Source organism: Heptranchias perlo, chromosome 15 (assembly GCF_035084215.1).
Source record: "Heptranchias perlo isolate sHepPer1 chromosome 15, sHepPer1.hap1, whole genome shotgun sequence".
NCBI classification, from domain to species: domain Eukaryota; kingdom Metazoa; phylum Chordata; class Chondrichthyes; order Hexanchiformes; family Hexanchidae; genus Heptranchias; species Heptranchias perlo.
In genome coordinates, this window is record NC_090339.1 from 62971934 (window position 1) to 62996710 (window position 24777).

The 24777-nt window shown below is 44.5% G+C and overlaps 1 protein-coding gene across 1 annotated transcript; it reads right to left on the minus strand.

Moving 5' to 3' along the window:
• Positions 1–522: 522 nt before the first annotated feature.
• LOC137332777 (coagulation factor IX-like) lies at positions 523–23743 on the minus strand. Its single transcript, XM_067996713.1, has 8 exons — positions 23672–23743; positions 17230–17390; positions 16087–16111; positions 13385–13498; positions 10184–10318; positions 5217–5488; positions 2938–3058; positions 523–1389 (listed from the first exon to the last, which is right to left on the minus strand). The coding sequence occupies exons 1-8, from the start codon at positions 23736–23738 to the stop codon at positions 842–844; spliced, it is 1443 nt and encodes a 480-aa protein (XP_067852814.1). The 5' UTR covers positions 23739–23743; the 3' UTR covers positions 523–841.
• Between the last annotated feature and the right edge of the window lie 1034 nt (positions 23744–24777).

Below are 24777 nucleotides of genomic sequence, written 5' to 3' on the forward strand. Positions count from 1 at the left end.
TATTTATCCAATTTCCTTTTGAAAGTTATTATTGAATCTGCTTCCACCGCCCTTTCAGGCAGCGCATTCCAGATCATAACAACTCGCTGTGCAAAAAGATTTCTCCTTATCTTCTCCCTGTTTTTTTTGCCAATTATCTTAACTCTGTGTCCTCTGGTTACCGACCCTCCTGCCAATGGAAACAGTTTCACCCCATCTACTCTATAAAAACCCCTCATAATTTTGAACACCTCAGTTAAATCTCCCCTTAATCTTCTCTGCTCCTGACGATAAAATGACCTCAGTTGCTGATAACTAACCAATCTTGCTGCATCCAATTTAGGACTTCTCCCACAAAAGGGCGCAGCGAGGTTGATTCTGGAAGGGCAAATCGAAAGTAGGTGGCACTGGCTTTGACAGTCACATTGGAAGGGGTCAGAGGCTGAATGGAGACCACAGTCTGTGGACCGCAGAGCGAGAGGGTGACTGACAGCTGTCAAGATAATTGTGGTGAGGAACAAAACACTGAAAACGCAGGAATAATATGGGCAGATATTTAATTTATTAGGAAAGAGCAGTCCGATATAAGAGTTTGGTACAAGCTTGTATAAATTCAGATGAAGCTAGCAGCAAAAACTGATTGATAGATGCATAAACAGCAGATGATCTGAATGATAAATGCCAGCAGGCAACCCTGACAATTATTATAGTATTTTGTGCCTAGCCAAAAGACCAACACTTTCACTTAATGCTTACTAATAAGAAATCTTTATGTTTCATTTCATATACCAAATTTTCCATTTTTAGAATCTCCCTGTCACCCAATGTCATGTGAATGTTGCTCTATGCTGTTCCACGTAAATCAAATCCCCGTTACTGCCTTAATCCAACTGTAATACCTCGACACTCTTGTGTAAAAGCCGTATCTTCCAGAAACTGCACAGCCATCTCCCCAGCTAACGATACCTGTTAAGAACCAAGTGTTCTTGTATCTAGTGACGTGGGGGCCTCCACTGTCGCCTTGGCAGGCGTCTTTACTTCCATCCGAATGTCCGGCGCAGAACATATTTCCTGTCACGCTGAACCTGCTGGAGTCTTTGCACCTACTTCGCTCAATGTACGGGATATCGATTCTCTGCAGGAGCGCCGAGGTGCTCCCCAGATGGAGCAGCGCTCCCCAGCCGCTAACTGTCCCGTAATTTTGAGTCATCAGTACTTTTTCGGCAAAGCGCTTCTCAGGGAGACAGATTGGGATGACAAAGTCATTGAACTCGATTGGTATTTGCAGCTGAATTAGGGCTATGTCGTGATCGTACCTGCTTTTATTGCTATTGTACTTCGGATATAGTACCACCTTCTCCACTTTGTGATATTTTTCTGTGTGTTCAACTTTTGTAACATCATGCTCACCTGCCGTAAAATAAAAAGAGCTGTGTTAAAAAGGGCAAATGTACAAGGAGCCAAGATATTGGAAAAAAGGAAGAACTTGCATTTCTATAGCACCTTTCATTACCTCAGGATGTCCCAAAGTGCTTCACAGCCAATTAAGAAGTGTAGGCACTGTTGTAATGTAGGAAATGTGGCAGCCAATTTGCGCACAGCAAAATCCCACAAACAGCAATGAGATAAATGACCAGATAATCTGTTTTTATTGATGTTAGTTGAAGGACCCCCGGGGAGAACTCCACTGCTCTTCTTCAAAATAGTGGCCATGGGATCTTTTACGTCCACCTGAGAGGGCAGACGGGGCCTCGGTTTAACGTCTCATCCGAAGGACGGCACCTCCGACAGTGCAGCACTCCCTCAGTACTGCACTGGGAGTGTCAGCCTTGAACTTGTACTCAAGCCTCAGGAGTGGAGTTTGAACCCACGACCTTCTGACTCAGAGATGCCATATAAATGCAAGTTCTTTCTTCCTTAGAAAGGGATCATTGGCCGTCACGAGGGACAATTGGAAGCAGGACTGGAACTCGTTATTCTGTGATTTTTTTGGGGAGTTTTGAGCCTTAAAGGCTTCGTTAACTTCACCTGCTTGCTGCTTTAAATTTCTCCAACACTGAAATAAGCTACTCCATGGACCTCACCACCTTTCCAACCCTCCCCTTTAACGCACTATAATCAATGTTTGCTCAGCTGGATTTCTCGCCCTCCCTAACGGCGAGCTACCTATTAAAGGCTGCACGGTTAGCACCGGCAGCTAAGGAGGCCCAACCACGGAAATCGTTCCCGGGCCTCTCACCCCACCCGATGTACACTCCACAACAAAATAGACCCCCTTGATAACCCAACGACACCTATAACATTATAAACACAGGCATTGAGTGCAAAAGCAAGGAAGTCATGCTGAACCTTTATAAAACACTGGTTAGGCCCCAGCTGGAGTATTGTGTCCAATTCTGGGCACCACACTTTAGGAAGGATGTCAAGGTTTTGGAGAGGGTGCAGAGGAGATTTACTAGAATGGTTCCAGGGATGAGGGACTTCAGTTACATGGAGAGATTGGAGAAGCTGGGATTGTTCTCCTTAGAACAGAGAAGGTTAAGGGGAGATTTGATTGAGGTGTTCAAAATCATGAACGGTTTTGATAGAGTAAATAAGGAGAAACTGTTTCCAGTGGCAGAAGGATCGGTAACCAGAGGAGACAGATTTAAGGTCATTGGCAAAAGAACCAGGGGTGAGATGGGGAAATATATTTTTGCACAGCGAGTTGTTATGATCTGGAATGCGCTGCCTGAAAGGGCGGTGGAAGCAGATTCAATAATAACTTTCAAAAGGGAATTGGATAAATACTTGAAGGGGAAAAATTTACAGGGCAATGGGGAAAGAGCAGGGGAATGAGACTAATTGGATAGCTCTTTCAAAGAGCTGGCACAGTCATGATGGGCTGAATGGCCTCCTTCTGTGCCAAATCATTCTATGATTCTAAAGGAACGAGGTACCACAATCAGTAATACTTACCAACAACAACTCTAAAGTTGACAGGGGAAATAAAACAATGAGCTGCTGTGATCACCCACTTTTCATTCAGGATTGTCCCACCACAGAACCCTTCATTCTTGATATCGTCCAGTAGCAAAGCCTTTGACAAAAAGCAGAGATACATCGACAGATCACAAGCTGGACACCGTTTAATATGCACGTTTGTAAATAATGACAGGTAGTAGTTTACGCAATGAAACCCTCAGCCTTCCTGTTCAGTCCCTCCACTGGTAGATTGTCTAATACTGACCCAGCCACTCGTGATTTGCCCACTATTCGCGATGGCAGGGATAATGGGGTAGCTCTATTACTGTACTCGACTAAATAACAAGGACGTTCCTTCTGTGTAGCGAACTTTTACCCGGTTGTTTCCGGCTCCCCTCTGACCCGCAGCTTTATTCAGACTACAGTCAGTGCTCGGTACAAACTGTAACCACCCCCCCCCCCACACCTCTTAGAGTGGATTAGAAGGCCTTAAGTACACAAAAGGTAACTGAACATTAACGAGGTGCTACTGACTTATATTTGTTCTTGCGTTCGGTGCACCTTAACCAGGTGTGAACTAGCGAGCGAGCACAGCCGTTTCTGACCAAAATAAACGGAGCGTTTAAGACGCTACAACCGGCAACTTTGAAATTGACGTTAGTGCCAATGGTCAAGGGTTAGCGCTTTTCGGCCAATGTGAGCGACTGCCCGTTTTAAACGTGGGCATTTTTAAATGGTGGGGACTGTATATTATCGAAGCTCCTGGGGAGTGGTGGGTGAATTCATGGCCTCATGGGACAGGAGAACGCACATCATTTTCCATATAGTGAGGGCGGTTTTGAGCAGAGGTGAGGCATTTTGACACAGGTAGGGAGTAATAACTCAAGAGTAGGTCGACTTGCTTGGCTTCCATTGCATCATGGTAGGTACAGCGGGAGAGGAGGCCATTCAGCCCATCGTGCCTGTGCCGGCTCTTTGAAAGAGCTATCCAATTAGTCCCACTCCCCTGCTCTTTCCCCATAGCCCTGTAAGTTTTTTCCCTTCAATATTTAGCCAATTCCCTTTTGAAAGTTATTATTGAATCTGCTTCCACCGCCCTTTCAGGCAGTGCATTCATTAGAACTTGCTGCGTAAAAAAATGTTTCCTCATCTCGCCTCTGGCCCTTTTGTCGATCACCTTAAATCTGTGTCCTCTGGTTACCGACCCTTCCGTCACTGGAAACAGTTTCTCCTTATTAACTCTGTCAAAACCGTTCATGATTTTGAACACCTCTATCAAATCTCCCCTTAACCTTCTCTGTTCTAAGGAGAACAATCCCAACTTCTCCGGTCTCTCTACATAACCAAAGTCCCTCATCCCTGGCACCATCCCAGAAATCTCTGCATCCTCTCCAAGGCCTTGACGTCCTTCCTAAAGAGTGGTGCCCAGAACTGAAATAATGAGCAATAGGCTCAAGACTGGGATTGGCAGAGGCTTTTAAACAAGCTCCTTGCGCAACCTCTAGGCCAGAGAATAGGGGGCCTAAAGAGGGTGCAAAAAACTCACCACATTTCGAAGAGAAAAAGAATGTAATAGTTTGATTTGTATTGATCTGCCATTAACATCCTGCATTCTAAGTTGATAGCGAGCAACCTTGTCCATCCTTGTCACATGCTTGAAAAAAATTAACCCCCTCGACATATTCTTAAAATTACAGCTAGGTCATTTAGGAGCGAAATCAGGAAGCATTTTTTCACACAAAGGGTAGTGGAAATCTGGACTTTGTTCCCTCAAAAGGCTGTGGATGCTGAGGGGTCAATTGAAATTTTCAAGACTGAGATGGATAGATTTTTGTTGGGTAAGGGTATCGAGGGATATGGAGCTAAGGCGGGTAAAGGGAGTTGAGGTACAGATCAGCCATGATCTAATTATGGGGCTTGAGCACAGTACTGTCGGAGGTGCCGTCTTTCGGATGAGACGTTAAACCGAGGCCCCGTCTGCCCTCTCCGATGGATGTGAAAGATCCCGCGGCCACTATTGGAAGAAGAGCAGGGGAGTTCTCCCCGGTGTCCTGGGCCAATATTCATCCCTCAGACAACATCACTAAAACAGGTTATCACATTGCTGTTTGTGGGATCTTGCTGTGTGCAAAATTGGCTGCCGCATTTCCTACATTGCAACAGTGACTGCACTTCAAAAGATCTTAATTGTCTGTAAAATGCTTTAGGACGTCCTGAGGTTGTGAAAGGTGCTATATAAATGTAAGTCTTTCTTTAAAATATGAAGACCATACCTGCCAGGGACATTGCCCCTTCCTGCATACTTCGCCACCTACTATTTTGGTATTATCGGCTGCTACTACTTGGATCATGGTGTAGTTATAGGTTCCCGTGGTGTTACTGGTATTGGAAGCAGCTGTCCCGTTGGTCCTATTAGAAGTCTCTGTAACATTATACAGATCCGAGGTGACAGCAAGAGTCCTGCCGATCTGGGAATCCGTATTTGAATCAGTATCAAGTGATCGCACTGCATTGATATCTGCGATTCTTCCACACGAGTGCTTCGCTGCCAAAAAAATGAAAGAAATTAAAAAACATATGATGTCCTTCTTTTACTATATGCCAGTGCATGCCCTTCTTTCTCTATATGCCAATGCATGTTCTACTTTCTGTGTATGCCAACGCATGCCCTCTGCTTTTCTTCTAGCTCTGGCCTCTTTTGCATTCCCTGCTCACTCCTCTCCACCTGTGACACGGTCACAGAGCCTTCGGATATCCTGATTCCACATTCTGGAATTCCCTGCCCCGCACAATCTCTCTCCCCCCCCTTCAAAAACCCCCTCAAGACTTGTTCGTTTGACCACGTCTTTGGACATCTCCACTAACTCTTCCACCACTGCTTGGTCTTTAATTTTACCTCTGTGAAGTCAATTGAGACATTTTACTGCATTAAGTGTGTTATGTAGATGCAAGTAGGTGTGCACAGAAATGCTGCCTATAGTAAAACGCTAACATATTATTTTACAATGGTTTTACATTGTGTTTCTCCAAGTACACAACTACTGTAAATATATATTGTGCTGTTGCTGGTATTCACTTGTTCTATTGCTGTTTAATGAACTTGTTTGCAGTTAAAGCCTAAGACATCGTCTCGTGTACTGTTATTTTGTTGTCTATCAAGAACAGGTTGAATCCTATGAAGTCATGGGATAGAAGCAGTAGCTCAAGATAATCAGGAAAACTCTTTTTCTGATTATCTTGAGCTACTAATTCTATCCCATTTCCTGCTTGCATATTGTTCCCAAAGCTCTCCACCGCTGGGGGTTTTCCTCGCCTCATGTCTGGGTCTGTTGTAGACTCATTGATGGAGATTGATTGCTCTGATTAGTCAACAATTCCATTATCGTTGTATCATGTGATTACAGGATGGTAGAAGGTGAACTAGATGGACCTTGGTCTTTGTTCGTCCATGTTCCTAAATTTCTTCCAGATTCGGGGCAAGTGGAAACACTTTGTAGTGTAAGGGGAAACACTCACCAACATGAGTAGTTTAAATCATAAAAGTATAAAAAGGATCAAAGGTGCCAAAAATGTAACATATAAGAAGTGATGCTAAACTTTACAAATCACTGGTTAAACCTCAGCTAGAATATTGTGCCCAATTCTGGACACCACACTTCAGGAAGGATGTCAAGGTTTTGGAGAGGGTGGAGAGGAGATTTTGCAGAATTCTACGATATAATGCACGTGTATTATTCTACCGCTAAGGTGGAATTCTGTTGACCCTGACCTATCCCTTTAATTCCACAAAGTTTAATTGATATAAATAGGCACAAGCCCGATGCCAATCAGAGTTTAATTGCTGTTGGTAAAAGAAGTTTAAAGATTGGATGGCGCTTGTATATTTCAAGCTCTGGGTCAGAAGAAACCAGCATGAAATAATAACTTAGGCAGCAGCTTGTGAATTTCCAGCAGCAGCATGAAACAATTGTCTTTTTATCCTATTTATTTTTAATGCTTCGATGTGGAGATGTTGGGGAGGGCATTAAACAAGAAATTAGAGACTCATGCAAGAAGGGTACAACGATAATCATGGGTGACTTTAATTTACATATAGATTGGTCAAACCAAATTAGCAATAATACTGTGGGGGAGGAATTCCTGGAGTGTGTACGTGATGGATTTCTAGACCAATACATTGAGGAACCAACTAGAGAACAGGCGATCCGAGACTGGGGATTGTGCAATGAGAAAGGATTAATTAACAATCTTGTTGTGCGGGGTCCCTTAGGGAAGAGCGACCATAACATGATAGAATTCCTCATTAAGATGGAGAGTGACGTAGTAGAATCCGAAACTAGGGTCCTGAATCTAAATAAAGGAAATTACGAAAGTATGAGGTGCGAGTTGGCTATGATAGATTGGGGAACTTTACTAAAAGGGATGACGGTGGACAGGCAATGGCTAATATTTAAAGAACGTGTGCAGGAATTACAACAATTATTCATTCCTGCCTGGTGCAAAAATAAAACAGGAAAGGTGGCTCAACGTGGCTTACAAAATTAGGGATAGTATTAGATCCAACGAGGAGACATATAAAATTGCCAGATAAAGCGGCAAGCCTGAGGATTGGGAGCAGTTCAGAATTCAACAAAGGAGGACAAAGAGATTGATTAAGAGGGAAAAATAGAGTATGAGAGTAAACTAGCAGGGAACATAAAAACTGACTGTAAAATCTTCAATAAATATGTCAAGAGAAAAAGATTAGTGAAGACAAATGTTGGTCCCTTACAGTCAGAAACAGGGGAAATTATAATGGGGAACAAAGAAATGGCAGAACAATTAAACACATACTTTGGTTCTGTCTTCACAAAGGAGGACACAAACAACCTCCCAGAAATGTTAGGGAACCAAGGGTCTAGTGAAAGGGAGGAACTGAAGGAAATCAGTATTAGTAAAAAAGTAGTGCTGGGGAAATTAATGGGGCTAAAGGCTGACAAATCCCCAGGGCCTGATAATCTACATCCCAGAGTACTAAAGGAAGTGGCCCTGGAAATAGTGGATGCATTGGTGGTCATCTTCCAAAATTCTATGGACTCTGGAACAGTTCCTACAGATTGGAGGGTGGCAAATGTAACCCCACTATTTAAAAAAGGAGGGAGAGAAAAAACAGGGAATTACAGACCAGTTAGCCTAACATAAGTAGTGGGGAAAATCTTAGAGTCTATTATAAAAGATGTGATAACAGAACACTTGGAAGGCATTAACGGGATTGGATAAAGTCAGCATGGGTTTATGAAAGGGAAATCTACTGGAGTTTTTTGAGGATGTAACTAGTAGAATAGATAGGGGAGAACCAGTGGATGTGGTGTATTTGGATTTTCAGAAAGCTTTTGATAAGGTCCCACACAAGAGGTTAGTGTGCAAAATTAAAGCATATGGGATGGGGGGAATATACTGGCATGGATTGAGAATTGGTTGACAGACAGGAAACAGAGAGTAGGAATAAACGGGTCTTTTTCCGGGTGGCAGGCAGTGACTAGTGGGGTACCGCAGGGATCAGTGCTTGGGCCCCAGCTATTCACAATATATATCAATGATTTGGATGAGGGAACTGAAGGTAACATTTCCAAGTTTGCAGACGACACAAAGCTGGGGTGGAATGTGAGCTGTGAGGAGGATGCAAAGAGGCTCCAATGTGATTTAGACAAGTTGGGTGAGAGGGCAAGAACATGGCAGATGCAGTATAACGTGGATAAATGTGAGGTTATCCACTTTGGTTGTAAAAACAGAAAGGCAGATTATTATCTGAATGGTGATAGATTGGGAAAAGGGGAGGTGCAACGAGACCTGGGTGTCCTTGTACACCAGTCGCTGAAAGCGAGCATTCAGGTGCAGCAAGCAGTTAGGAAGGCGAATGGTATGTTGGCCTTCATTGCAAGAGGATTTGAGTACAGGAGCAGGGGTGTCTTACTGCAGTTATACAGGGCCTTGGTGAGACCACATCTGGAGTATTGTGTGCAGTTTTGATCTCCTTATCTGAGGAAGGATGTACTTGCCATGGAGGGAGTGCAACAAAGGTTTACCAGACTGATTCCTGGGATGGCAGGACTGATGTATGAGAAGAGATTGGGTCGACTAGGCCTATATTCACTAGAGTTTAGAAGAATGAGAGGTGATCTCATCGAAACATATAAAATTCTAACAGGACTAGACAGACTAGATGCAGGGAGGATGTTCCCGATGGCTGGGGAGTCCAGAACCAGGGGTCACAGTCTCAGGATACGGGGTATGCCATTTAGAACTGAGATGAGGAGAAATTTCTTCACTCGGAGGGTGATGAACCTGTGGAATTCTCTACCACAGAAGGCAGTGGAGGCCAAGTCATTAGATGTGTTCAAGAAGGAGATAGATATATTTCTTAATGCTAAAGGGATCAAGGGATATGGGGAAAAAATGGGAACAGGGTACTGAGTTAGACGATCAGCCTACTCTTGCTCCTATTTTCTATGATTCTATGATTCTATGTGTGATGTCTGAAATGTGACAGATGCTCTCACAACTTTTACCTGTGTTGGTTTTGTTTTTTTTAACATTTTAAAACTTTTATTATTTTGGGCTGAATTCTATTATTGGGATTTTGTTTGAGAATGGGAATCTGGTAATGTTAATTTAAACTGAAACTGCATCGTTCTGGTCTCCATATTATAAAAAAGGATATAGAGGCACTGGAGAAGGTGCAAAAAAAGATTCACAAGGATGATACCAGAACTGAGAGGTTAAACTTATTAACAAAGGCTGAACAGGCTGGGACTCTTTTCTCTAGAAAAGAGAAGACTGAGGGGTGACCTGAGAGAGGTCTTTAAAATTATAAAAGAGTTTGATGGGGTAGACATAGAGATGTTTCCACTTGTGGGGGTGATCAAAACTAAGGGCCATAAATATAAGATAGTCACTAATAAATCCATTAGGGAATTCAGGAGAAACCTCTTTACCCAGGAGTAGTTGAGGTGAATAGTACAGATGCATTTAAGGGGAAGCTGGATAAACACAAGAGGGAGAAAGGAATAGAAGGATATGCTGATAGGGTGAGATGAAGTAGGGAGGGAGGAGGCTCGTGTGGAACATAAACGCCGGCATAGACCTGTAGGGCCGAATGGCCTGTTTCTCTGCTGTAGCCTCGATGTAAGTCTATGCAGAAGGATGTGATATAGTAGATTTTCCTGAAAAGTGTAACATAGCAAAACATCACGACCGTTACCTGCAGGATTACAGGAATGCTGATCAGCGTCGAGTTTGTAGGTGGGAGCACACACACACCTCACTGCACTTGTTGGGTCAGATTTGCAGAAATGATGACATTTTCCATTATCCAAACTGCACATTTTCAATGGTTCTGTAGGAGCATGAAATTATTAAGCAATTAACAGCCACTATAGAACATCTTAACATGTTAATAGTTTAGGATGTCACTTTTCAAAAATAATCATTTTTACATTTCCAATATAAAAACATTTGAGCATTTTACTGGAAATGAGGCCCAAACAGCAAGGGGCCGTAGTGGACTAGTAATCCAGAGAATAAATTCCACCACACAGTTTGAGAATTTTAAATTCAGTTAAAAAAAATCTGGGAAATAAAAAGCTGATATCAGTAAAAGTGACCATGAAGCTGTCGGATTGTCGTAAAAACCCAACTGGTTCACTAACGTCCTTACCCGGCCTGGGCCTATATGTGACTCCAGTCCCCACAACAACTTGGTTGACTCTTAACTGCCCTCTGATGTGGCCCAGTAAGCCCCTCAATTGTATCAAATCTGCTACCATCAGCAGTTCAAGAAGAAGGCGGCCCATCATCTTCTCAAGAGTAACTAGGGGATAGGCTATAAATGCCGGCCTTGCCAGCGACGCCCACATCCCGAGAATGAATTAAAAATAAAATTTGGTAAAATTATCAATTGGATTGCTCCCCCACATTCCAGCTCAGAGCCAATGTATAGTTGAGTTGAGGTGCAGATCAGCCATGATCTAATTGAATGGCAGAACAGGCTCGAGGGGCTGAATGGCCTACTCCTGTTTCTAATGTTCTTCAAAATTCTTAAGGCAGTTATTTTTTAATTCGCCGAACCCATCTGTCAATCTTTCGGGCCTCCCCCTCGTTCCCAAGGACGCTGATTCCTCACTGCGATCACCATCCTGCACTTTGCCCGAGAGGCTCTTCTCTCATGTGTGACCCTTGAGTGTCAGCAGAATACACAAACATGAGGGAGCATCACGCTATGCCCAATAAACACTCAAGTTGGTGTGGTAATGTGAAGGCTACTTTTATTTCAGACTCTCTGGAACATCATTTCTGGATATAACTTCAGTATAAGAGGAGACCCTGGAGTGTGATCACTACAATCTGCTTACTCCCATCAGGGGGCCCTCTGATGTTCAATTAAGAATATGCAAGTACATGGCGCATCACAGAAGAACCCAATCAAGTCCTCAAATCACATCCACACATGTTCTTCTAGTGGAAGTCGCTGAAATCATTTAAGAAATAGTTAGATCCCCTCACTGATTTTCAACCTCCCTAAGCCCAGGGATACGGCAAACCATTGTAAAACCTGCACCGCCATCACCAACCTGCTGAGGTGAGCTACAGACCAAGGGACCTCATTGGACTACATGGCTCAGTTACTCATTAATTAAACTCACTGGGCCATCAGGAACGCCCAAAGAGAAGAATCAAAAAAAACAAAATAAAGTAGAGATGATTATTTCGGGCATCGAAATGTGTTTGATGCCTGTCTGCGATGAAGCAGAAGAAAGCTCCTCATTTTAATTCCTCAAATAGTAAAATAATGACTTAAACATTTACTTAAAAAATCAATCGAGCATTAAGTTCAACTAAGCTCAATTTAAGCTGCAGCCCTGATGGCTTCAGCTGTATCTTGCGGTTGACATGCTCAAAACTCGATCAGTCATTAGTGAGCTTTGAGTATTTCAATAAGGCTGTCAGAATCTCCACCACATAATTAGATTAATGGGGGTAAGTTTCTGAGTACACGTTTGCATGGGAACCTCATCTACTCACCATGTGCCAGCCATGATCTCAATGGGTAGCTCTCTCATCCTTAAGTCAGAAGGTCATAGAATCAAGTCCCACTCCAGAGACTTGAGCACAAAATGCTAGGCTGACACTCCCAGTGCAGTACTGAGGGAGCGCTGCACTGTCGGAGGGTCAGTACTGAGGGAGCGCTGCACTGTCGGAGGGTCAGTACTGAGGGACCGCTGCACTGTCGGAGGGTCAGTACTGAGGGAGCGCTGCACTGGCGGAGGGTCAGTACTGAGGGAGCGCTGCACTGTCGGAGGGTCAGTACTGAGGGAGCGCTGCACTGTCGGAGGGTCAGTACTGAGGGAGCGCTGCACTGGCGGAGGGTCAGTACTGAGGGAGCGCTGCACTGTCGGAGGGTCAGTACTGAGGGAGCGCTGCACTGTCGGAGGGTCAGTACTGAGGGAGCGCTGCACTGTCGGAGGGTCAGTACTGAGGGAGCGCTGCACTGTCGGAGGGTCAGTACTGAGGGAGCGCTGCACTGTCGGAGGGTCAGTACTGAGGGAGTGCTGCACTGTCGGACGGTCAGTACTGAGGGAGTGCTGCACTGTCGGAGGGTCAGTACTGAGGGAGTGCTGCACTGTCGGAGGGTCAGTACTGAGGGAGTGCTGCACTGTTGGAGGGTCAGTACTGAGGGAGTGCTGCACTGTCGGAGGGTCAGTACTGAGGGAGCGCTGCACTGTCGGACGGTCAGTACTGAGGGAGTGCTGCACTGTCGGAGGGTCAGTACTGAGGGAGTGCTGCACTGTCGGACGGTCAGTACTGAGGGAGTGCTGCACTGTCGGAGGGTCAGTACTGAGGGAGTGCTGCACTGTTGGAGGGTCAGTACTGAGGGAGTGCTGCACTGTCGGACGGTCAGTACTGAGGGAGTGCTGCACTGTCGGAGGGTCAGTACTGAGGGAGCGCTGCACTGTCGGAGGGTCAGTACTGAGGGAGTGCTGCACTGTCGGAGGGTCAGTACTGAGGGAGTGCTGCACTGTCGGAGGTAATGTCTACAGAAGGCCCTCTCAGCCCTCTCAGGTAGATGTAGAAGATCCCACTGCACCATTTTGAAGAAGAGCAGGGGAGTTCTCCCCGGTGTCCTGGCCAATATTTACCCTTCAAGCAACATCACTAAAAACAGATTATCTGGTCATTTGTCTAATTGCTGTGGGATCTTGCTGTGTGCAAATTGGCTGCTGCGTTTCTTACATTAAAACAGCGACTACACTTCAAAAGTACTTCACTGGCTGTAAAGAACTTTGGGATGTCCTGAGGTTATGAAAGATGTTATATAAATGCAAGTTCTTTCTTTCTCTAGCAGTGCATATCGGGAAAGGTTGGGCTGTGTCCACTCGGGAAATTATCCTCCTTGTTTTCTTACCTATTTCACAGTTTTTCCCTTGAAATCCTGGTCGGCACCAACAGGAGTACGAGCCAATCCCATCCTTACATTCACCTTCATTTAAACAAGGATTAGACTTGCACTGGTCTCCATCTGCAAATTAATCATCTGAACTTTTATAAAAGATGTAAACCAATCCAGGTCTCCAGCTACGAGAATTAACATAGAATCACAGTATCATAGAATGGTTACAGCACAGAAGGAGGCCATTCAGCCCAGCAAACCCGTGCTGCCTCTTTGTAAGAGCAATCCAGTTACCCCAATCCCCCTCTCTTTCCCCGTAGCTCTGCAAATTTTTTCCCTTCAGGTATTTACCAATTCCTTTTTGAAAGCCACGATTGAATCTGCTTCCACCACCCTTTCAGGCAACGCATTCCAGATCATAATCACTCGCTGCGTAAAAGTTTTTTTCCTCATGCCGTCTTTGGTTCTTTTGTCCATCACCTTAAACCTGTGTCCTTTGGTCCTCGACCCTCCCGCCAATGGGAACAGTTTCTCTTTATTTATTTTATCTAAACCCTTCATGATTTTGAACACTTCTTTCAAATCTCCTCTTAGCCTTCCCTGCCCTAAGGAGAACAACCCCAGCTTCTCCAGTCTATTCATGTAACTGAAGTCCCTCATCCCTGGAAACATTCTAGTAAATCTTTTCTGCACCCTCTCTAAGGTCTTCACACCCTCCCTAAAGTGCGTTGCCCAGAATCTCCTCTTTAAATGCCGCCCATTGATCGATTACAGTTCTGCCTACCAATCTTTGATTCCAATTTACTTGGGCCAGATCTGTTCTCAACCCACTGAAGTTGGCCCTCCTCCAATTAAGTATTTTTACTCCAGATTGCTCCTTGTCCTTTTCCATAACTAATCTAAACCTTATGATACTATGATCGCTGTTCCCTAAATGTTCTCCCACTGACACTTGCTCCACTTGACCCACCTCATTCCCCAGAACCAGATCCAGCAATGCCTCCTTCCTCATTGGGCCGGAAACATACTGATCAAAAAAATTCTCCTGAACACACTTCATAAATTCAACCCCCTCTCTGCCCTTTACACTATTACTATCCCAGTCCATATTAGGGTAGTTGAAGTCCCCCATTATCACTACTCTATGGTTCTTGCACCTCTCTGTAATTTTCCTGCAAATTTGCTCCTCTGTATCCTTCCCACTAGTTGGTGGTCTATAGAATACACCCAGTAGTGTAATGGCACCTCTATTGTTTCTTAACTCTAACCAAATAGATTCTATCTTTGACCCCCTCCAGGACATCCTCTCTCTCCAGCACTGCGATATTCTCCTTAATCAATACTGCCACCCCCCAACCCCCCACCTCCTTTCTTTCCTTCCCTATGTTTCCTGAACACCTTGTCTCGGAGGTCTCAGTCTAGAGGAAACGTCAGAGGTGGGACTTAGGATCGAAAGGAGTGAGACAGATTACAAAAACCCATTTAAAACACAAGGAGCCATGTTCATTTTGAACAGTGAGATACGTCAGAACATCTTTAAACCACAGATAGTGACTTCACTGTAAATGACTGAGATTTGACAGAGTCTACACCTTGAGTATTATGTCCAGTTCTGGTCACCATGACACAAGACTGATTCCTAGTATCAGAGAACGGAGTTAGAAGAGGGGAACTGGAGGAATTTGGGCATTTCAGTCATGAAAGGAGGCATCAGATGGGAGATAGGAAATGATGCAGGAAATGTAGATTCAGATGTTTACTTCAAACTAAACCTTGAGATTAGGACAAAGGGACATCGGTTCAAACCAGTAAAAGGCAAATTTAGAACTAATGCCTCTTGCAGCTCAGGAAACATTTATAGTTTCCACACCTGAATTCTTACTGAGATTGATAGAATCTTGTTAACCAAAGGCATTAAAGGATATGGGGCTAAGGCAGGTATATAGAGTTAGGTCACAGATCAGCCATGATCTCATTGAATGGCGGAACAGGCTCGAGGGGCTGAATGGAGTATTCCTGTTCCTATGCTCCTACATCCCAGGTTCCTATGTTCTTCTGTATCTCTAAGTGGGGGATTGGTATAGTCATACAAATGGTGGCAAATTTAATGTCAGTCCAAACTTGCTTCAATTGAGACACTTCACCGTTGGAGAGGGTTAAAGGCGGGGGAGATGAGTATTTTAATCTCACCCCACACAAAAACCCAGAAGCTTCCTGAGAAAACTGGATTAGATATTTGCAATTACAACAGTGGCAGCACTTCGAAATCACTCCATTGGCTGCAAAGCACGTTGGGACATCCTGAGATCATGAAAGGCGCTATATAAATGCAAGTCTTTATTTCTTTTGGACTCTCTCTCTGATATTTTCCATTGTGTGTTAGTTTACAGGTTCATTAAATCTAACGCACAGAGGAAAATATTGGCGCTTACATTGGTTAACAGTGGAAGAGAGTATTGTCCTCCACATAATATATTAGGGAAACTCAAAGTGCTCACCGCTTTGAAAGAAATTCAATCTTAAATGTCTGTCAATTTTATTTGTTAATGTTATTAAATGTTACAATGCTGTGTGAATGTGCAATTTTTTACAATGCATTGCTCAGAAGAGGAGAAAATATCCAGTTGCTGAAGTTAAAACTTTTTCTGCCGTATGTTTCAAGTGAACACTTTAGTTCATCGAAGTTTAACATTAAAATGTTATTATAAATCTCTTACCCACATATCTATTCCAAAATTCATCCTGGAAAAAAAGAACAAAATTACTATGCAGAATATATCTTTCAAATTTAGAAATAAATCAGATACCGTATTACATACTTTACTGATCTCCATATATTCTCTCATCGTTCCCAAGGATAGTTTGCAATGATTTATCATCCTTAACAAGGCCAAATATGCTTCACAAAGAGGGACCAGCCACTCAGCAGGAGTTTTCGAGGAGGGTTATTGGAGGTGATTGAAGGCACAGTGGGAGAGATGGTTTGACAAGCCTTCTGAGAGTGGGGAGAGATGTGACAATGAGGAGGGGCTTTGGAGAGAGTCTCAGAGTGCACGGAAGCGATGACTGAAGGGGAGCGGAGGAAGAGCAGGGGGAGGAAGGCATGGGTTGGAATTGCAGAGGTTTCAAACTGGGTTACCTGCCTGGAGAAAGGAGGTTGGGGCAAATCCATAGAGGGGCTTAGACAAGAATGAGGATCTTGAAATCAATACGCTACCGATTCCCAACAGTCCCTTTAGCCTTGTAGTCAGCTGTAGCTCAGTGAGTAGCACTTGGACCTATTTAGCTATGAAGGTTTGTGAGTTCAAGCCCCACTCCAGAAACTTAAGCACAAAATCTAGGCTGAGGGAGTGCTGCATTGTCGGTAGGTGCTGTCTTATGGATGAGATGTTAAAACGAGGCCCCGTCTTCTGCTCTCTCAAGTGGACGTAAAAGATCTCATGGCATTATTTGAAGAAGGGCAGGGGAGTTCTCCCTGGTGTCCTGGCTAATATTTATCTCTCAACCAACATCGCTAAAACAGATTAACTGGTAATTTATTTCATTACTGTTTGTGGGATCTTGCTGTGCGTAAATTGGCTGCTGAGTTTCCTACATTACAACAGTGACTATGCTTCAAAAATACTTAATTGGCTGTGAAGCTCCTTGGGACGTCCTGAGGTTGTGAAAGGTCTTGTATAAATGCGAGTCTTTCTTTCTTTCTCCATACCAATACTTTCTTTCATTATAAATAAATATGAGTAGCCCTGTATTACCAGACCAAATTTATCCAACAATATTCAGCACATTGTATTCACTCTGCATCATTAGTCACTGTTTATTTATGTTACTCTCAATTCTACATTTTAAAAAAAACTTACTGTTCTTTCTTTGTTTTCAAATATTTCTCGTGCTTCTTCCAAGGAGCACCGTTCTTCAAAGCATTCCCTTTCCATATTACCTGGCTTGAGCTCTTCAAAAACATTATTGGCTCGTTTCTGTCTTTGTAAAATGTTGTTTGCTTTGTCGCTTTGGAGAAAAACTGAAATGAAATGAAGACATAATTGGATATTACCTCTCTTATAAGTCTCTGTGAGGATACCAAACTCCTGCTCACCTTTCTGACCGTTACATATGCCAGCTTGGTTAAATGAGAGCTCTCTTGCCTTTAAGTCCATGAATGCAGGATTAATGAATTTATCCTTCAAGTCAAAGAAGACTTCCATCAAAGAGTACAGAAGGCATGGAAATAAAATTAACCAGTGTAAAGAGAGACTTTGGAAGGATTATTTTTTTTCTCCTACGTAATCAATGTAGAATTAGCTTCCAACTAAAGCAGATAATGTTGTGTCAATCAAACAGCTTTATTATCTGGTTGTAAATTACAATGATGATTATAGTGGTAAGTACAGATAGCGATGGCCTCGTGCTATGTGCCACCTGATGGTTCCTGAGCTACTGGGAAGTAATCAGGCCGAGGAAGACAACCGTTTATAATGTAGGATGGAAAGTTAGGGAGGTATCCCAGGGTTCTGCTTGATTTATCTGTAAGGGTCAGTTGAGTTACTTGGCAGAATCTTTCTGCAGGAGTTCATTTAGGTGGGGGAGAGTCTATAATACAGCAGATTAGAGATGATCTGAATGGTCTATTCTCACTCCATATTTTTTTGATGACACATTAATTGAGCTGATTGGTAGGACAGCCATCAAACACCAGTCGTATTGCTCATTTCGCAGCAATACAACTGAATCCATTATCAGTTTCTTAACATGACTTTGTCCAAACCAACATTGACAACCACCAGGTACCAATATTTATCAACAACTTGGACAGACACCTCTTGAATCTTCCAGCCAATAGTGTTAATTTCCCCTCTTGAGATGTGCAAAGTCATAATAATGCACTTGGTGCAACCACAGCCATATACCGCCGGCTAGCCCATTGCTCAAGATGGTAGCTGGAGCCCAATAGGTCTCAGCTGAATCCAGCACTGACACAAGATCATCTGTGAAAAGGAGAACCACAGGTCTTTCAAAAATGTCCAGAACAGGCACTCTGAGACAATTCTTGTGATGACATCAAAACATCATTGAGGAAGCCATTGAATAGGATGGTGACACTGGACAACAGATAGTGACACTGGATTACAGATAGTGACACTGGATTACAGATAGTGACACTGGATTACAGATGGTGACACTGGACAACAGATAGTGACACTGGACAACAGATAGTGATACTGGATTACAGATAGTGACACTGGATTACAGATGGTGACACTGGACAACAGATAGTGACACTGGACAACAGATAGTGACACTGGATTACAGATAGTGACACTGGATTACAGATAGTGACACTGGACAACAGATAGTGATACTGGATTACAGATAGTGACACTGGATTACAGATAGTGACACTGGACAACAGATAGTGACACTGGACAACAGATAGTGACAGACACTGGATTACAGATAGTGACACTGGACAACAGATAGTGACACTGGACAACAGATAGTGACACTGGATTACAGATAGTGACACTGGATTACAGATAGTGACAGTGGACAACAGATAGTGACACTGGATTACAGATAGTGACACTGGACAACAGATAGTGACACTGGATTACAGATGGTGACACTGGACAACAGATAGTGACACTGGATTACAAATGGTGACACTGGGCTACAGATAGTGACACTGGATTACAGATGGTGACACTGGGCTACAGATAGTGACACTGGGCGACAGGTGGTGACACTGGATTACAGATGGTGACACTGGGCTACAGGTGGTGACAGTGGATTACAGATGGTGACACTGGGCTACAGATGGTGACACTGGGCTACAGATAGTGACACTGGATTACAGATGGTGACACTGGGTTACAGATAGTGACACTGGGCGACAGGTGGTGACACTGGATTACAGATGGTGACACTGGGCAACAGGTGGTGAGACTGGATTACAGAAGGTGACACTGGGCTACAGGTGGTGACAGTGGACAACAGATGGTGACACTGGACAACTCTGTCTCACTGTTGGCTGGATCATGTATCATGGGTCAGATCACTGTAACTCCTAAGGTAACGGATCAGATCAAAGCTCTGCAGACCTGTCACATCCAGTCGTGAACGGTGGTGGGCAATTAAACAACTAACGGGAGGAGGAGGTTCTGTAAACATCCCCATCCTCAATGATGGCAGAGCCCAAGACATGAGTGCAAAAGACAAGACTAAAGCGTTTACAACCATCTACAGCCAGAAGTGCCGAGTGGATGATCCATCTCGGCCTCCTCCCGAGATCCCCACCATCACAGAAGCCAGTCTTCAGCCAATTCGATTCACCCCACATGATATCGATAAATGGCTGAGTGCACTGGATACAGCAAAGGCTATGGGCCCCAACAATATCCCGCTGTAATGCTGAAGGCTTGTGCTCCAGAACTAGCCGCGCCTCTAGCCAAGCTGTTCCAATACAGCTACAACACTGGCATCTACCCGACAATGTGGAAAATTGCCCAGGTATGTCCTGTCCACAAAAAGCAGGACAAATCCAATCCGGCCAATTACCGCCCCATCAGTCTACTCTCAATCATCAGCAAAGTGATGGAAGGTGTCGTCGACAGTGCTATCAAGTGGCACTTACTCACCAATAACCTGCTCACCGATGCTCAGTTTGGGTTCCGCCAGGACCACTTGGCTCCAGACCTCATTACAGCCTTGGTCCAAACATGGACAAAAGAGCTGAATTCCAGAGGTGAGGTGAGAATGACTGCCCTTGACATCAAGGCAGCATTTGACCGAGTGTGGCACCATAGAGCCTGAGTAAAATTGAAGTCAATGGGAATCAGGGGGAAAACGCTCCAGTGGCTGGAATCATTCCTAGCACAAAGGAAGATGGTAGTGGTTGTTGGAAGCCAATCATCTCAGCCCCAGGACATTGCTGCAGGAGTTCCTCAGGGCAGTGTCCTAGGCCCAACCATCTTCAGCTGCTTCACCAATGACCTTCCCTCCATCATAAGGGCAGAAATGGGGATGTTCGTTTATGATTGCACAGTGTTCAGTTCCATTCGCAACCCCTCAGATAATGAAGCAGTCCGAGCCCGCAAGCAGAAGACCTGGACAACATCAGGCTTGGGCTGATAAATGGCAAGTAACATTCGTGCCAGACAAGTGCCAGGCAATGACCATCTCCAACAATAGTGAGTCCAACGACCTCCCCTTGACATTCAACGGCATTACTATCGCCGAATCCCCCACCATCAACATCCTGGGGGTCACCATTGACCAGAAACTTAACTGGACCAGCCATATAAATACTGTGGCTACAAGAGCAGGTCAGAGGCTGGGTATTCAGCGGTAAGCGACTCACCTCCTGACTCCCCAAAACCTTTCCACCATCGACAAGGCACAAGTCAGGAGTGTGATGGAATACTCTCCACTTGCCTGGGTGAGTGCAGCTCCAACAACACTCAAGAAGCTCAACACCATCCAGGACAAAGCAGCCCGCTTGATTGGCACCCCACCCACAACCCTAAACATTCACTCCCTTCACCACCGGTGCACCGTGGCTGCAGTGTGTACCATCCACAGGATGCACTGCAGCAACTCGCCAAGGCTTCTTCGACAGCACCTCCCAAACCCGCGACCTCTACCACCTAGAAGGACAAGGGCAGCAGGCACATGGAAACAACACCACCTGCACGTTCCCCTCCAAGTCACACACCATCCCGACTTGGAAATATATCGCCGTTCCTTCATCGTCGCTGGGTCAAAATCCTGGAACACCCTACCTAACAGCACTGTGGGAGAACCTTCGCCACACGGACTGCAGAGGTTTAAGGCGGAGGCTCACCACCACCTTCTCAAGGGGCAATTAGGGATGGGCAATAAATGCTGGCCATGCCAGCCATGCCCACATCCCATGAACGAATAAAAAAAAACAGTGGTTCATGAAAACTCAAACAGTGGTCTCCATGCCGGCCAATTACCGCCCCATCAGTCTACTCTCAATCATCAGCAAAGTGATGGAAGGTGTCGTCGACAGTGCTATCAAGCGGCACTTACTCACCAATAACCAGCTCACTGATGCTCAGTTTGGGTTCCGCCAGGACCACTCAGCTCCAGACCTCATTACAGCCTTGGTCCAAACATGGACAAAAGAGCTGAATTCCAGAGGTGAGGTGAGAGTGACTGCCCTTGACATCAAGGCAGCATTTGACCGAGTGTGGCACCAAGGAGCCTTAGTAAAATTGAAGTCAATGGGAATCAGGGGGAAAACTCTCCAGTGGCTGGAGTCATACCTAGCACAAAGGAATATGGTAGTGGTTGTTGGAGGCCAATCATCTCAGCCCCAGGACATTGCTGCAGGAGTTCCTCAGGGCAGTGTCCTAGGCCCAACCATCTTCAGATGCTTCATCAATGACCTTCCCTCCATCATAAGGTCAGAAATGGGGATGTTCGCTGATGATTGCACAGCGTTCAGTTCCATTTGCAACCCCTCAAATAATGAAGCAGACTGAGCCCGCATGCAGCAAGACCTGGACAACATCCAGGCTTGGGCTCATAAGTGGCAAGTAACATTCACGCCAGACAAGTGCCAGGCAATGACCATCTTCAACAAGAGAGAGTCTAACCACCTCCCCTTGACATTCAACGGCATTACCATCGCCGAATCCCCCACCATCAACATCCTGGGGGGTCACCATTGACCAGAAACTTAACTGGACCAGCCATATAAATACTGTGGCTACGAGAGCAGGTCAGAGGCTGGGTATTCTGCGGCGAGTGACTCACCTCCTGACTCCCCAAAGCCTTTCCACCATCAACAAGGCACAAGTCAGGAGTGTGATGGAATACTCTCCACTTGCTTGGATGAGTGCAGCTCCAACAACACTCAAGAAGCTCGACATCATCCAAGATAAAGCAGCCCGCTTGATTGGCACCCCATCCACCACCCTAAACATTCACTCCCTTCACCACCGGCGCACTGTGGCTGCAGTGTGTACCATCCACAGGATGCACTGCAGCAACTCGCCAAGGCTTCTTCGACAGCACTTCCCAAACCCGCGACCTCTACCACCTAGAAGGACAAGAGCAGCAGGCACATGGGAACAACACCACCTGCACGTTCCCCTCCAAGTCACACACCATCCCAACTTGGAAATATATCGCCATTCCTTCATCGTCGCTGGGTCAAAATCCTGGAACTCCCTTCCTAACAGCACTGTGGGAGAACCGTCACCACACGGACTGCAGCGGTTCAAGAAGGCGGCTCACCACCACCTTCTCAAGGGCAATTAGGGATGGGCAATAAATGCCGGCCTCGCCAGCGACGCCCACATCCTGTGAACAAATAAAAAAAAATGCAGACTTCCTATAAACCATCAAGATAGGGCATGAGTTCAGGATTTCTTTCGGTGGGCTGAGGAGAGCAACGACTTATAGAGAGGTTTCCCCCACAGCCACCTCCTCCACATACACCGGTAGTGATGGAGAGAACAGTGGTATTGACTGTCCAAATGCGCAGTGCCCTCTCTTGGGATGGCTGACTATGAATAAAAACCAATATCTCAGTTGAGATTTCTTATGGTTGACTAATCCTTTGGTGGTATTGAATGTTTGTTGAACTATCTGCCTGGCTAGTGATGCAAACATGGACTAGGATATAGTTAGTGTAGTGGTTATGTTACTGGACTAGTGATCCAGCGGCTTGGACTAATAATCCAGAGAATGTGAGTTCAAATTCAGTTTGAGAATTTGAATTCAGTTTAAAAACATCTGGAAATGAAAAGCTGGTGCCAGTAAAAGTGACCGTGAAGCTGTCGGATTGTCGCTTAAAAACCCAACTGGTTCACTAATGTCTCTTTGGGGAAGGAAAACTGGCGTCCTTACCCGGTCTGGGCCTATATGTGACTCCAGTCTCCGCACCAACTGCCCTCTGAAATGGCCTAGCAAACCACTCAGTTGTATCAAACCTGCTCCTTGGGACGGGCAATAAATGCTGGCCCTGCCAGGGACACTCACATTCCCAAGAATTCCCACATACTGAGTTCCAATCCGCAGGCAGTACATTCTATAAAAGCACTGAGTTCAGGGCCTCTCTCTCACTGGAGCATCAGTGTGTTCTGTTGTGGCTAATTGTCAGGGGGGAGATCAGTTGGGGAAAATAGTTGAAGAAAAGTTTGATAGAGTGCCCTCGGACTTGCGACAACTTGAAAGAAAGATCGTTTCTTTTTAATCTAACAAGTTCTGAAGCTTGTAGTTTTTATATTAAATTTTACTTTCTTGAGATGAGTTAACATGAAAACTACTTACCTTCACAGTGACTGCACTTGATGAGTCCCAGAAGACTGGCAATCAAAAACAAGCAGATTTTTGCCATTGTCCTCGGTTGAAACTAGAAATTTAATGCATAAACTAAATGGAAGGAAGCAAATCAGGAGTTCAATGATTAGCCAAAAAGTCCATGTTTTATTTACAATACAGTTTACTCAGAGTCCTGGCTCAAATCCATATCTCTGACAGCTGTGTCTGAATTTAACATCTGCAATGTAAAATGTCAGAAAACAACCTGAGAAATCAGGATTTTACACGTTAATAATATTCACACAATTTGAAACTGCTCCATGCATAGTTTTTTTAGGAAGGTTTTGAATTATAGATGAAATAATTTTTTTTATAAGCAATCTGTTTATAAAGCTTATCACGTATTTGACAAATCAATGCAAGCTGGCCAGTTTTATCCTAACCTTTATTAACCAAAATGTAAACACAGAGACATGATTTGGTCTTCACCTTGATTCTTTGCTACAAATGAAGTATTTTAAGCCGATAACCAATTGCTCTTAGATGAAATACATCATTTATAAATTAATTCCATAAATTTATTAGAGCTGTTCAAAATTATGAAGGGTTTCGATAGAGGAAATAGGGAGAAACTGTTTCCAGTGGCAGGAGGGTCGGTAACCAGAGGACACAGATTTAAAATATTTGGCAAAAGAACCAGAGGGGAGATGAGGAGAATTTTTTTTACGCAGTGAGTTGTTATGATCTGGAATGCGCTGCCTGAAAGGGCGGTGGAAGCAGATTCAATAATAACTTTCAAAAGGGAATTGGATAAATACTTGAAAAGGAAAAATTTGCTGGGCTATGGGGAAGGAGCAGGGGAGTGGGACTAATTGGATAACTCTTTCAGAGAGCTGACACAGGCACGATGAGTGGAATGGCCTCCTTCTGTGCTGTATCATTCTATGATTTCATAGTATTCGAACCTGCCCGACAAACTTTTTTCTGGTATTCATTGGCATGTAGTATCTGGAAGCTAATGATTACTTTCGCAGAAATGCAATGGTTTTGCAATATTTACTGGCGTTTACTGGTCATTGAGACGTGTTCCAATTCTGTTCAATGTTGGCAACACT

Bases quoted from the DNA above. Each gene is read 5' to 3' on its own strand.
- LOC137332777 (XM_067996713.1), bottom strand. From the start codon at position 23,738: ATGGCAAAAATCTGCTTGTTTTTGATTGCCAGTCTTCTGGGACTCATC. The intron at 3,059-5,216 runs GTATGGTCTTCA...TTTTTGTCAAAG, and splicing joins AGGGGCAATGTCCCTGGCAG to GCTTTGCTACTGGACGATAT. The intron at 1,390-2,937 runs GTAAGTATTACT...ATTTTACGGCAG, and splicing joins CAACTTTAGAGTTGTTGTTG to GTGAGCATGATGTTACAAAA.